General features: G+C 32.0%; 1 protein-coding gene across 1 annotated transcript in view; it reads left to right on the top strand.

Annotated features, from left to right (window-relative positions):
* RAB4A (RAB4A, member RAS oncogene family) overlaps positions 1-15,860 on the top strand; it is a 52,840-nt gene that overhangs the window by 30,309 nt on the left and 6,671 nt on the right. The window contains exons 2-6 of the mRNA XM_031966899.1: positions 2,515-2,595; positions 4,026-4,140; positions 10,065-10,127; positions 11,306-11,460; positions 13,757-13,852. Of these exons, the coding sequence (XP_031822759.1) occupies positions 2,515-2,595; positions 4,026-4,140; positions 10,065-10,127; positions 11,306-11,460; positions 13,757-13,852 (510 nt within the window). The remainder of the gene's footprint in view (positions 1-2,514; positions 2,596-4,025; positions 4,141-10,064; positions 10,128-11,305; positions 11,461-13,756; positions 13,853-15,860) is intronic.

The following is a 15,860-nucleotide window of genomic DNA, read 5'->3' as shown; positions in this document are numbered from 1 at the left end:
TCCTTCTCATAATTTTCCAGAGAACAATAATATTCTATCAAAGAAACTTGGCTTTGAAAATTTTTTTACAATTACTATTGCAAATGGTATTTCCCCCCTCACACACACACACCCATTTATTATACTCTTCACGTTCACCCTGTCCCTCCTTAAAAGTGATTTGCTATTGACCACTCCCTCCCCAATATGCTCTTTCTTTTATCACCTTCTCCCTTTTCCCAAATCCCATCCCCCTCCTATTTTCCTTCAGGGTAAGATAGAATTTCTATATCCTTATTTGAGTATGTATGTTATTTCCTATTTGAGTCAATTCTAATGAGAGTAAGGTTTACTCACTCCCTCTCTCCTTCCCTTATTTTCCTCCACTGTAAAAGCTTTTTCTTGCCATTTTTTATGGCAGGTAATCTGCATCATTCTACTTATTCCTTTCTCTTTTCTCCCTGTACATTCTTCTCTCAACTCTTAATTTTATCATCTTTTTTAAAAAAAGATATTATCCTTTCATATTCAACTCATACCCATATCCTAGGTATATACTCCTGACATCATAATAACATACTAATGAATTACAAGTATCATCCTTCCGTATAGGAATGTAAACAGATAAGTCTTATTAAGTCCCTTACTGTATCACTTTCCTGATTACTTTCTTATGCTCTTTCAGAGTTCTATATTTGAAAATCATAGTTTCCATTCAGATCTGGTCTTTTCATCACAGATGCTTGAAAATCTTGTGTTTCATTGAATGACCATTTTTTTCCTCTGAAGGATTATACTCCTGCTGGGTAGGTGGTGATTCTTGGTTGCAATCCTAGCTCCACTGCTCTTCAGAATATCTTATTCCAAGCCCTCCAGTCCTTTAATGTAGAAGTTGCTAAGTCTTGTGTTATCCTGACTGTCTCCATTATACTTGAATTGTTCCTGGATACTTGCAGTATTTTCTGCTTGACCTGGGAGTTTGGCTATAATATTCCTGGGAGTTTTTATTTTGGGATCTCTTTCAGAAGGTGATTGGTGGATTCTTTCAATTTCTATTTTACCCTCAGATTCTAGAACATCAGGACAAATTTCCTTGATAACTTCTTGAAAGATGATATCCAGGCTCTTTTTTTGATCATGATTTCATCTACTTTCATATATGCTTTTCCAGAGTTCAAGGTGAATATCAGGCTATAACCAGGTTTCTTCTCTTTTCTCACAAATTCCAAGAGGTAATGGTCACTCAAAGGAACTTATATTGTATTGTATGCACTTATTACCTGCATGTTCACAAATAAGTAAATATAAGGTAGATACTAAGTTTTATAAAGAAATTTCAGGAAGAAAGCACCAGCAACTAGAACAATCAGAAAAGACCTCAGGTAAACAGTGATATCTGAGTTTTGCTTTAAAGGATGCTAATGACACTAAACAGTGGAGGTGAGAAGGGGATACATTCCATACATGGAGTATCACCTGTGCAAAGGCATGCAGAAAAGCTACAAAATGTTAGAGGGGAGGGCAACAACTATCACGCCAATTTGACAGGAATGAAGAATGAGCAAAGAAGAGTAATATGAATTGAAACTGGAACTTGTGTAAACCAGATTTTAAAGGACTAGAGATGCCACACTTAATATTGTATATTTTTTTCCTAGAAATATGTAGCTACTGAAAATTTTTAAGTAGAGGGCAAACCAAGTCAGATTTGTCTTTTTAAGAGATAGTTTTAACTGAGTGGTCTTTGGCAGGGATTCCTGTGTGGCTAAGAAAGTGGTCTTGCACTGTTTTGATTTTTTTGTTTTTCATAATAGTTATGTTACCATGAATTCTTTGTTAACTTTTTTTTTTTATTTTTTTATTTAATAGCCTTTTATTTACAGGATATATACATGGGTAACTTTACAGCATTAACAATTGCCAAACCTCTTGTTCCAATTTTTCACCTCCTACCCCCCCACCCCCTCCCCTAGATGGCAGGATGACCAGTAGATGTTAAATATATTAAAATATAAATTAGATACACAATAAGTATACCTGACCAAAACGTTATTTTGCTGTACAAAAAGAATCAGACTCTGAAATATTGTACAATTAGCTTGTGAAGGAAATCAAAAATGCAGGTGTGCATAAATATAGGGATTGGGAATTCAATGTAATGGTTTTTAGTCATCTCCCAGAGTTCTTTTTCTGGGCATAGCTAGTGTTAACTTTTTTTGTTGTTTGTCCGTTCCTTATAGGGTGTTTGTTTGGAAGTTGGTTTAGAGAGAAGTAGATTTATCTGGAAGCCTTACCAATAATGTGTAAAGTTAACAAACAATGCAATATGTATTTTTTAAAAAGTCATCTTGTGTGCTACATTCATTAAATTTTATCCAGATTTCATCATTTTTTCACAATGTTTAAGTTTTAAAAAGTTAGAATTAAACCTCATTCACATTTTCCCCCCTTTTAATTTGATTTCATTCTATATAATCATATCCAAAAAACAAATTGATAAAATAATTTTCTCATATCATCCTTTTTATCTTTTAGATTTTTTATTTAAGTTCCTGGTAATTGGAAATGCAGGAACTGGCAAATCGTGCTTACTTCATCAGTTTATTGAAAAGAAATGTAAGTGATTATCTTTATATCACCTATTCACATATGTACATAGGTTTGTGTTTTATACTGTTTTCTGACAAGTATTTTATTCATATATATTTAAATTAGAACATTCAGAATATTTTCCTGGAACCATAGTTGTACTCTAAAAAGGATTGTGTTTTGGTTTTCTTTTAAATTGCATGAAAAAAGAAATTTGATTTCTGATATTTGTTGTGACATTTGGTTTGTGACTTACAAAGTAAATGTTACAATTCTGTAAGTAAAGTTTCATAAGACAAAATTGTGTTGAACACATATAATAAGGTATTCATTTCATATGTATTGTAGATCATTACATTTTAGAGCTGGATTGAGATAACCAGATGTGGGAGATAATATTGTATTTTGGCCCTATCTGGCTCAGTTTTATAGAAGAATGGAATTTTAGAAGATTGGAATCTTCTAAATGGTGGTTTGGGGAGATAGGTAAAGATGTGATACATTTGGTAAAAGTTGGTGATAACTCAAAGAAAGAGATGGTGTGTATTAAAAAATTGGGTTCTGTTTTTTAAAATGAGAAGTTGTAAGCTGCAGTGTTAAGTTGGTTTAGAGTCTTTGGGAAATGGCTTTGAAACTTAACATTAGAAAATTTTTTCCTTGATCCTGCCACTTAAAAAAAATAACAGAAAAATAATTTAATAGTAAACTTAATAGAAATGACATCTCCAGTGAGTATATCCAAAATTTCCTGAATTATCACAACTTCCTCTGAAAATCAAACAAGCATCTCAAGGTATATTTTTGCTTCCCAAACCATTAATTTTGGGAGCCCCTCAAGGCTCACTCATGAGCCTTTAATTTTCTCCTTTTGTATTCATTTCAGAGCAATTGCTAGTTATATTACTTCAGCTTTCATATGAATATGGATTATTCTCAGATTTCTGATCTACAAAGAAGGTTTAAAAATACCTTTGCAAGATGTCACATCTTGTTTGTTCACATGCATGATCAGTTTAAGAATATCTAAATAATTTTTTCAATAAACAAAGAATTGAGTTAGAGTCAGCTACCTCAAACCTAGACTTGCTAACAAGTAATGATTCACTTTGGCCAAAATAATGTTAAGGAAAAGATAGATCAAATCTTTGAAGAAGTACCAACTGTGTATTCTTTTTTAAAGTATAGCAGAACCTTGATAAATTTTATTGATTGTTTAATTTCATCAGCAATCTGTTGCCTGATTTTTGATAACTTAATTTAAAATGTGGGGACAGAACTTATTTTGAGAATAATGAATAAGTAACACCAATTTTCTGTACATGGAATGAACTTAATGAAATAATGTGAAATGTTTCTTTTTTTGTGAAACCTGAAAAGTATATTTTCTAAATTTACTTCTAAATTTCTAAATTTAAATTTTTTGTCTTTGTTCTCTTTTTTTTTTTTTTTTTTTTTAGTCAAAGATGATTCAAATCACACTATAGGTGTGGAGTTTGGTTCAAAAATAATAAATGTAGGTGGAAAATATGTAAAATTACAGATATGGGATACAGCAGGACAAGAACGATTCAGGTATTTAAAACTTTTATTTAAAAGTGATTTTTTTTTCTTAGAATTAAAACTATTACTTTTCTTTTCCAATCTCTCACAAATATATAATCAGCTATATTCTTTGAATGCTTAGTTAACTTCCTTGAAACAAGTTTAGAAATTTCCACCTTAGAGAAACTATTTTAACTTTTAAAAAGTTCCTGGGGTGGAAATCGCAAAAATACTGAAGTTATTTGTCTTTTCTTTCTCCAGCTTATTTTAGATGAGGATGAGAAATGAGGGTTAAGTGACATGCCCAAGGTCACACAGGAAGTATCTGAAGTCAAATTTGTTCAAGAAGAGTCTTTTTGACACCAGGCCCGAGGTTTAGAGAGCATCTAATTCAAATTCCTTATTTAGCCCAAGTTCCATAGCTAGTAAATGTTGGAGCTCGGATTTTGAGGTCACAGCCTTTGACTCTGAATTCAGCCCTTTCCCCAGTGTTCCATGTTATTACTTTCCTAATTCAAATAAAGTTTTATTTGTTTTTATCATTAATCCTTTCTTCCTCTTTATTAGAGTCATTGTTTTCTTATTTCCTCTTTTTTCAAAACGTGAACAAAAACTTGGGAAAGGTGGGTTGTCAGTATTGAGACCATTAAGTTCATAGTTTCAAGAAGTATTGAGCCAGAAAATTCAGTTTTACAAAGTACTGTGAACATTTAAGCTAATTTTTAATTTTATTAAACAAAACTATGAATCAAATTATTTAATCAAGATACTGGTCTTGAAAGTGTTATTCCAAGTCTGTGGGTTTTTTGTTGGTTTTTTTATTTGTTTATTTTTTAGCCTCCACTAAAGTCCTATTCTAGTGTTTCATCATGACAAATGATCTTCATTATTGAAGATGTTAGTAAAATAAAATATAACTTTTCTCACTTGCTACCAAGCTGAGAAACTTTTTGAGTACAGATTCATTAACAAAATATTCAATGGTAGACTATATCTCTACTGTCTGAGGACCAGACTAGCCATGGTGGAATCTCCTCAGCAATGAGTTTTTCAGTCATAACCACTCTTAAAGACCACCTGTTAAGTTGTACTTGAGTTTTAGCCATCATCAATGAAGAGACACACTAATAAAACCACAGAATCTTGGAGCATTAAAGTAAGCTTTTAAAAAAAAAAAACTCAAATTTAATACATTATTTAAAGATGAAATATATTATTACTAAATAATTGCAACCTAATAGCTATAATTGTATTGCTGAAATTGGGACAGAGTATTTAAAAGTAATACTACTTATTTTTGGCTAACGAAACAATAGAAAATGGAAGTTTTCTAAAGTATTTCCAAGATAAATCTTTTAATATGGGTCAAATGATTTTAATCAAGAACATAACCAATACATTTGGTAAAAATGAATTAGATGAAAAAACATAATAATCCAAATGATTCTTTTCCCAGAAATCATTAATACATTAAAATACGACATCCTGGGGACTTACATTTTTGCCATAATGTAATGAAGACTTGTCAACTATAGATTATGGAATTTTTTAATGAAAATAATTTTAATCATTAAAAGAAAAGTTTTTTAATGTTGAAGATATTGTCATCATTCTTTGTAGCATCTAATTTCAGCAGATATTATTCTTTTATTTCTAGAATATTAATGTATTTTCCACTACTTAAAAGCATATCAAAAGTATCTTTTTTGGCATTTCCTGGCATATGTTTGCCTAAATAGTTATTTATATTAGTAGTTTATTAATCTATTGAGTTTTTTTTAAGTGTATTGTGTCATTTGTCATTGCTGAACTTACATGCCATATATATGTAATAATATACCATTTCTTCAAAATCTTTTTTGTATATTACCATAAAAATAACTAACCAGACTTTCTAAACTAATGTCCTTTACAAGTTTAATAAATATTTTATTTATAAGTTAAAAATGTCATATAAAAACAGTTATCAGAAAAATGTCTGTTTCCTTTTTTGGAGCCTATTGATAATCAGTCTTTTGATTTTCATATAAAGAGGCATAAGAAAATTTGAGAAGGGAGAGATAACATTCATCTGACATGATTTGTGGAAGGCTTTGTAGAGATGGAGATTTGTAGAGAAGTTTAAAGGAAGAGTACAATTTTAGGAGGCAGAGAGCTAAAGGGAGTATACCAGACATAAGAAATAGCCACCTTGCAGCTACTGAGACAAAATAAGATTGGTGGAGATTAGGGAACAACTAAGGTAGGAGAAGTCAAGAGATCCAGTAGAGTGAAATAAAAATGTAAAGGTAAGGTTGTTTAGAGCCAGCCGCATTTTATTAGATCTCAAAAACCAAAAAAAGAAATGTTTATTTTAACCCATAGGCAGTAAGGAACCAGTGAATATTTTTTGAGAAGAGAAAAATGGTGATACTTGTGTGATATGAAAGTTTATTTTTGACAATTGTTGTAAGTATGGGATTAGAGTGTGAAAAGATTAGAATTAGGAAGACCATCTGGGAAGCTATTATAATGGGCCAATTGAGAAGTGAGGGCCTTTAGAATAGTGGTAGCAAGGTGAGTATAAAGGAGAGAACAGACAAGACAGAAATTGTGCTGATAGAAAAGACAGGGACAATTGGATGTGACAAAAAGGGAAGAGTCCAAGACAACTCTAAGGTTCCAATCTTAGGTGATGAGGAAAAAGGTGTCACCAACCAAAATAAGGAAGGGATAAGAAACAGCTTTTAATAAAGGAATGATGGGTAATACTCCTGCTTGTTATTTAGTTTGTGTCTTTCCTTTTTGGAAAGTATTACAATTACAGGTAAGGGACTTTTCCCTCTCTCTTCTTGTAAAAACAGCTTGATTCTTATGACATGAAGAAATAATGGGTACAACATTTAGCCTATTTTTTATTGCCATAGCTCTGGTTATTTTAAGAGAAGCTTTGAATAAGACACTTTTTTCCTACTTTCTCACATCTCCATTTTCTATGGCTTCTGTACTCCAGTAGCACTATAAAAATTAGGAAAGATTTAATTTCCCTTCTACCTTAAATGGTATATGAAAGGTGGGAGAAGTCCCAAACTCCCTGCCTCTTTTGGGGCTTAGGTGTCTAGCAGTTAACGTGATTAGGAATTGTTTACAATATTCTGAACTATATTTTTTGCTGCATATCTCCTAAGGATTACACCTAACATCTAGCTCTTCACTTGATTCGAGTTGCTCGATCTTCCTAGTACAAATACTTTAATCACTAGCAGCTTTACTTGAATTTTTTTTTTTGGCTAAAGCAATTGGGGTTAAGTGACTTGCCCTAGCTGCCTTTTAATTTCTACACTAGCAAAATGAAAGCATTAAAAATGGATTGGATGTGAGGAAGAAGAGTCACAGATAATTCTGAGGTGTCGAGCCTAAATTAACTGAGATTGTGCTATCACCAAATAGAATTAGCCAAGATTGGAAAAGAAGAGGCTTTTGGGAGAAGATGGCCACTATTCTCAAATGTAATTTCTGGTTCTATATTGCTATGACTTCTGTGATGCCTGTGAATTACCAAATTCAGACATTGAATCAATCATTGGTTGTAACCAATAATATGAGCTTAAGGCTAATCAAATTTTGAAAGTCTACAATTTATGTCTCTGCTCGAAGTTAAGAAACTAATATTTCTTGCTCTTTGCCTAAGTACAATGTCTTCTGCTCATTTTAGAAGGAATTTTAATTGGTCTGACATAGTTTGTTCTTTTTTTTTTTTTTTTTTTTTTTTTAAATTTAATAGCCTTTTATTTACAGGATATATACATGGGTAACTTTACAGCATTAACAATTGCCAAACCTCTTGTTCCAATTTTTCACCTCTTACCCCCCCACCCCCTCCCCTAGATGGCAGGATGACCAGTAGATGTTAAATATATTAAAATATAACTTAGATACACAATAAGTATACATGACCAAAACATTATTTTGCTGTACAAAAAGAATCAGACTCTGAATTATTGTACAATTAGCTTGTGAAGGAAATCAAAAATGCAGGTGTGCATAAATATAGGGATTGGGAATTCAATGTAATGGTTTTTAGTCATCTCCCAGAGTTCTTTTTCTGGGTATAGCTAGTTCAGTTCATTACTGCTCCATTAGAAATGATTTGGTTGATCTTGTTGCTGAGGATGGCCTGATCCATCAGAACTGGTCATCATCTAGTATTGTTGTTGAAGTATATAATGATCTCCTGGTCCTGCTCATTTCACTCAGCATCAGTTTGTGTAAGTCTCTCCAGGCCTTTCTGAAATCATCCTGTTGGTCATTTCTTACAGAACAGTAATATTCCATAATTTTCCTATACCACAATTTATTCAGCCATTCTCCAACTGATGGACATCCATTCAGTTTCCAGTTTCTAGCCACTACAAAAAGGGCTGCCACAAACATTCGTGCACATACAGGTCCCTTTCCCTTCTTTATAATCTCTTTGGGATATAATCCCAGTAGTAACACTGCTGGATCAAAGGGTATGCACAGTTTGATAACTTTTTGAGCATAGTTCCAAACATAGTTTGTTCTTAACAAGAAAAACGTCTTGGTTATTATTAATAATTCTCATTATGATGTTTTAAAAATTGGCTTTATTTCCAGCACTTGCCATCATTAGAGTAAGGTTTCTTTCCCATTTTTCAAGGTATGCATTACTCTAGCTCTTTGTCTTCAAAGAACTTCAGAAGCTTAGATGTAGCTTCTTGAAATATCTAGCTACTTTGAAGTAGCTTTCTATTTCATAAACTACAGAGAATAGGGATGCTAATTAACTCTCCTAATGTAGATAACACATGCATTGATTCGCTTTTAGAAAACTTATAAGTGTTTTTGTAGTTTATATCTTTATAATTTATAGTTCTAGGGGTAAAAGGGATACTTTTTTCTTTCATTAGAAACATCTTATTTAGAAGAATGTAGTGAAAAGGAGGGAGAATAGAATAAATGGAGGGAAATATAGTTAGCAATAGTAATTGTAAAAGGAATTTCAAAGCTAGTTTCTGATAAGGCCTCATTTCTTAAATAGAGAAAACTGAGTCAAATTTAATTTAATTAAAAAAAAAAAAGAGCCATGCCTCAGTTGATAAAGAATCACGAAATATGATCTATGCCCAAAGGGCTGTAAATTATTGCATATCCTTTGACCTAACAATACCACTACTAGGCATGAATCCCAAAAGAGATTTTTTTTTTTTTTTTAAAAAAAGGAAAAGGACCTATATATACAAAAATGTTTATAGTGGCTCTCTTCTCAGGGCAAAAAATTGGAAATTTAGGGGATGCGCATCAAATTGGGAGAATGGCTGAATAAATTGCGGTATGTGATTATGATGGAATATTTGTGTTCTATGGGAAATAGTGAGCAGGATGCTCTCAGGAAAAAACCTTGGAAAGTCCTTTATGAACTCAAGAAAGTAATAGTAATGTTCTGGGATGATCAGCTGTATATTAAGTTTGCTATTCTCAGCAATACTCTGACTTCTCTGAGGGACTTATGATGAAAAATCCTACCCACACTCAGAGAAGGAACTGATTGTGTCTGAATACAGATTAAAGCATTCTCTGACTGTCTCTGTCTTTATCTCTGTTTCTCTTTCCCTCTCCCTCCCTTCCTCCTTCCTTCCCTCTCCTTCTCCCTTCCTCCTTCTCTCCTTTCCTCCCTCCCTCTCTCTTTTTACAGGGTGGGAGATCTATGTTTTCTTTGACAACATAACTTTTATGAAAATGTTTTGTATAACTTCACACATGGTTTCATAATAGGAGTTGGAGGTGGAGATAAGGGAAAGAATCAGGAACTCAAAAGTTTTTTTTTTTAAAGTAAAAATTTTGTTTTAAACATAACTAAGAGAAAATATTAAATTAATTGGTTAATTAATTAAAAAAGAAGAGTAGTGAAAAATCTTTTGAATCTGTTGATAAAGCCAATCTAATTTTTTCAGGTCTGTGACAAGAAGTTACTATAGAGGTGCAGCAGGAGCTCTATTGGTCTATGATATTACCAGGTAACACAAACTTTACTTATAGGAAAAGAAACTAGTCTTCATGTTCTGCTTCCTGTAGTCTGAAATTACGAATTTTTAGTTTAAGGAATTTGTGATTCTTTTTTTTTTTTTTTTCACTTCAATTTGCATGATTTGGAACTTAATAAGTATACTTGACTCTTCCTTTGGTAAGTTACATTACTTTTTGATATCTGTGCCTTCCTATGAAATATAACATTATTTCAGAATGCATGGTATTCCCTGAATTTCTATTCATAAAATGCATTTAGGTTCATATACATGTGCTTCTAGATGAGAAAAGTTGAACAATTTGTAAAATTCATTTCTTAACATGCTATTTTATGGTTTCCATAAGTGCTCAAAAAATTGACAAGTTATGCCTTATGAATGGTTTGCTAACAATAAATATCCTCCTTTGAGAGTCAATTTATTTAGAGTGCTTATAGAACAGAATGGGTACTTGATTGCTACAGGAAGTGGGTTCTTGTCATTCACTTCCCTCAATTTGCTTTCTGAGTAAGGCATGCTGCAATAAAACAATTAGTAATGTAGTTAAGACTCCTTACTTTTCAGTACCAATCAGAGAAGGTAGTATACCTGCCCAAATAACTCTACTTAAAAGGAGACAATTAAATATGATTGTTTAAATTAATTTTTAGCATAGAATTGATGACTTGTATGGAATTTTTTGGCCCAGACTGGACTTATATTAGCATATTGGCAAAAAAAAGCATTGAAATGAGAAGAAATCAGATCCTTAATGCTAAAAGGATCAGTTGCATTAATTGATACAAAAATCTTCTTGGGTGTTTTAATTTTTCTTAAATTTCCAGTCTTTCTTTAAATCTATTAACTTATGAACCAAATTCTCCCCTTAGATGCACAACTTCTTATTGTTTTATATTATTCTTAATAATGATTGAAACTGGTTAGTGATGACAAAATGTCAACATATCAGATTTTCTTTTTCCTTTTTGTTTTAACAAATTCCTGTTATGGTTCCTGATTGTTTTGGGGATATTGTTGTGATAAGAATATTGAATAACTAAAACATTTCTAAATGAATAAACATTTTTTAAAATTTTTAATAATTTGCTTGATTTAAACATTTAATAGTTTGATTTAAATTAAATTATATTTTACAGACTGTATGTATTTTATCATCTTATATCTTGCAGCCGAGAAACCTATAATGCACTTACTAATTGGTTGACAGATGCAAGAATGCTAGCAAGTCAAAATATTGTCATAATACTCTGTGGGAACAAAAAAGATCTAGATGCAGATCGTGAAGTTACTTTCTTAGAAGCTTCCAGGTTTGCCCAAGAAAATGGTAGGGGAACTATTAAATCTCATTTCATTGCCATGTTATATTTTTTATTAATATGATATTTTTGAATATACTTGAATTATTTTTATTATATTTTAATTGTGATAAGTTTTTACTATATTATTGAAAATGTAAGAAAAGGAAACAAGGTTCCTGATTCCAGTGCTTTACTGCATAGTATCAGAATCTAAAAGAAACTCATTAACAACTAGGAGGATGGGAAAAGGGAAATGCTCAACCAGCCTAAGTGTATTGCTGTTTGTGAATAAATCTAACTAAGTATTTGATGAGAAGATAATAATATAGAATGAGAAAGGATATCTTGGGTTTGGATATTCTGAGCCGAGTTTGAATGTTGAGATAGGGTTAAAGCTGATTTGCACCTACAATAAGTCTGACGTTGATTCATATGGTGAGCCCCCCAAGAGGGGGCTATCACCAGACTACCTACCTAAGGAAGGGTAAACTGGCTCAGATATAGAATGGAGCAGGTCAAAGCTTTCATCCCCGTCATCAGGGAGTTGGACCTCTGGGTGGTCTCTCTGTACTTCCAGCCTGCGAGAGATAGGAAGCCCTAGTCTTAAAAACAGACAAAAATTCTAAGCTCTGGAGATAGAAATGGAAAAGACAGTTCCTGCTCTTAAGGAGTTCATATTCTAATAGGGAAAGGCAACATACAAGAAGGGATGTCAGCTGTAAATCAAATGAGAGGGCCCTATGATCTTTTATGGTACAGCAGCAAAACAGGTGATAATGCATCTTCCTCATTGTTATTTTCAGTAATAAACTATATCCATTCCTGGTGCTAAACCGTTAAACAGGAACTTCATTAGCTTTCTTTTTTTGTCTTTAGTAGTTGTGGCTGTTGAGAAGGCAGGAATTGAAACCCAGACTGAAGCTGCTATTTTGTCACATCTCCAAAAGGGTTAATTTCCTGGATGATAGTTGTAGGACATGGGACTGGAAAGGCAGCCAATGGTCTGGGGGACAGCTATTTCCAAGTCTCTTTGACATATCTGCTGGTCCCTGGCAATTAATCACCAAATGATATTGGTAGTGACAAGAATGATGTTCTCAACAAAGGCTGTTCTCAGTGGTAGCTGCACAAGGATGGCGGCCTGTTTTTCCCAAGTTTCTTGTACTAGGGTACTAGACTTTCTCCATTGAGATTTAAAGGGAGGTGGTAATCAAGGTGGTGATTATATAACCTTCCCTGACAAGGTTAAGAAAAGAACAGGAAGGAACAAGAGAAGAAGAATCAGATGTCCAACCTAGCCCTCTTAGATCTGGATCCTATACACTGGTTTATAACAAGGATATGGCTGCACATCCCTTCCTGAAACCCTTTAATATTTGAGTTGTGAAATATATTCTACATCACTGAAGTAAATATTTAAACCAGTGGTGACTGACTGATGAATGAAGAAGGAAAAAAATCTCACTCTCCTCAACCACTAAGTTAGGTGCTAGATTATCTAGCCTGACAATATATAGGATCTTTATCAGAAAGTATAGGGATATATGAAGCAGGTTGATGATGATAAATAATAAAGTAAAAAGTAAAGCAGTATAGGATAATGGTAGGTTTGTTTGCTTTATTTCTTACCTAATTGAAGTCATAGGATGATAGCTTGAGAAGTGGAAGAGATCTTAGAAATTAGCCCAGCTCCATCTTGCAGATAAGAAAACAAGGTCACACTAGGTAGTAAAATGGCAGAGTAAACATTTAAATCTAGATCCTTTGACTCCAAATCCATTAATGGTTTTCAGTATACCAAGAATGACTTTTGGCACTCTACTGACTACAAATAGAATAAGTGAATACCATGTTTGAAACAACCATTAATGGTGAGATAAGGAATCTATGAAAACTATAACTTGAGAAATAAAAACTGTTGTACTATATGTACTAACTCTCTATTTTCAGTATTTTCTTATACAAGACCTAAAAGAAAAATAAGTTTATTATTAAAATTATTTGATAATTTGGGCCATGTTGTTGCTTACTTCAGGTGAACTAGATTGTGAAATTAGTATAATTTGTTGGTTAATTTTGTCACCAAATTCTAATGTGCTAACCAAAGGTGATAGGGATTTCTTTTTTATTATATTCACAATACAACAGCAAAAAAAAATTGCACTAAAATATTTTTATGCTTGGATAATTTTAAGTATTAAGTCAGAAATTACCTTTCTGTTGTTCTTTTTAAGAGTATATCATACCTATTTGATAGTAGCTCAGCGAGTACCATTATTCTAATTTAGAGCTTGTATTTTGTTTTTGTTACATCAAATATAGAGCTTATGTTTTTGGAAACAAGTGCACTAACAGGGGAGAATGTAGAAGAAGCCTTTGTTCAGTGTGCAAGAAAAATACTCAATAAAATTGAATCAGGTAAAAAATGTTCTGTTAATATTGTTTGACAAATTTTGCTCTATAACTCTTCTCTTACAAAGTTATATATTATGTAGACATGTTATGTGTATATAAAATATATATACATCATATATATTTATATAATATGAAAGCTATGAAAGCATTGCTTATCAATATTTTCAGGAGAAATTTAGGCAAACTGTACTCACCTAGGATGTTAAAGAAAAATTGATATTAGTTAGTTAAATGTATAGGATTTTGATCCTAATTCCTTTTTTGTTCTTATAATAGGTGCTTTAACTTTCAGCTGTGGTAAAGAGGAAATAAGCCCCCTCAATTGTGGAGAAAAGTAATAGCATTATACTACCCATCTCCACATAGATGATAGAGTCAGGATATGAAATGAAATATGTTTTGGACATGACTAATAGAGACATTTGTTCATTTGACTATGCAGATATCTGTTATAAGGGTTTTTTTTAAATAGGTAATAGGGAGATAGAAAATAAAAATGATAAAATTTTACTTTCTAAGTTTCTTTAACTTTAAAATTTTAAAAATAAAATATTGGCATTGTAAGTCACAAAAATCTTTGGGGTTTTGTTTTTTGGATTGGTTGGTTGTTGGGTTTTTGGGTTTTTTGTTTGTTTGTTTGTTTTTTCTTTTGTTTTTTTACTTCAGAGCTTTCCCTATACTTGTTGGATAGAAGAAGAAAATAACTTGGTATATTCTTCTCTCAATCAGGACTGATTCTATTAAAACTAGTTAAAATTGGTTAACTCTATTAAAAACTATTCTATTAAATTATATGGCAGTTTTATGTCAGGGAACAATTTCAGGAAAATCATTTTGTGATAGTCAAGGAGTTGCACATTATATATGATGAAAGCTGTTTCTAACTGGGAGGCCATGCTTGTATATATGTGTGAATGTGAATGTGTGTGGCTGAGTATAGATGTAGATAGATAAAGATACAGATAGATATATATCATATTAGGTCTAACTTCTGACCTATGAGGCTACTCTACCTGTATTGTAGACTTAACTTATTGATCATTATTTATTGCTTCATTCAAATCAAACTAAAAATAATTCAGATTTAGCCTACTGAATCTGTATTCATTTTCCATAAAACAATGATCTATTTTAAACTGGTACTTTTGAATAGATGTCCTATTCAACCTTTGTAATTAAAACTACCCATATTTGTCCATTCAGCTTTTGTAATTAAATTTTAAAACCAGAAATTTTATCTGGAGTTAGTGGTATTAGTGTATACATGTAATTTTAATCTTAGTCATTCATACTATAAAAATAAGCACTTATATTAGTTTAATGCTAAATGACTTTGAACACATAATATGAAATTTTGTATAGGATATTTTATTGCTTTACTATTCTTAGATCATATCAGTTTGTTATTTTATAAGATATCTTTGAAAATTAATTCCTTTTGGATGATTAAATAGAATCTTAATATCATCTTTGTATATAAATATGTAAAGAGAAAATCCGGGGTTCTTAACTGTTATTGATAATATGTTAAGTGAATAAGTCATTACAGAAACATAATTAGTGTTATTTCTTTTATGTCAGAGACTTTGCTTTATCAAAATCATTCTCTTTCTCCTCCCTTCCTCTTTCTTTCTTCTCAGTCTGTCTCCATTTCTCCTTGCTTTCCTTCTCTCTTCTCTTTGACCCCTGTCTAATCAATTGCCACAGAATCCTATTGGTTTAGTTTCCACAGTAATTTTTATATTGGCACTTTTTTCCATACCCAGTGTCAATACCATAAGTATTTCAAGACCAAATTACTTTTCGTCTGGTTTTTTGCAGTTGTAATTGCAATTGCAATTAACTGGTTTCTTTGCCCCCAGTTCCTTCCCTGTCCAATCCATCCTTGTTATAGGATGTATAATCCTATACCAATGTAATCTTTTTAATATACAGATTTCATAATTTCAGCTTCCTCAAAAATCTTCAATAGCTCTCCATTGACTAGGAAACAAAATAGAGACTTCTTAAA

The sequence above is a fragment of the Sarcophilus harrisii genome, chromosome 4, assembly GCF_902635505.1.
Source record: "Sarcophilus harrisii chromosome 4, mSarHar1.11, whole genome shotgun sequence".
In the NCBI taxonomy this organism is placed as follows: domain Eukaryota; kingdom Metazoa; phylum Chordata; class Mammalia; order Dasyuromorphia; family Dasyuridae; genus Sarcophilus; species Sarcophilus harrisii.
Note: the sequence above shows the minus strand (reverse complement) of the source record. Positions and strands in the feature narration are given on the sequence as shown.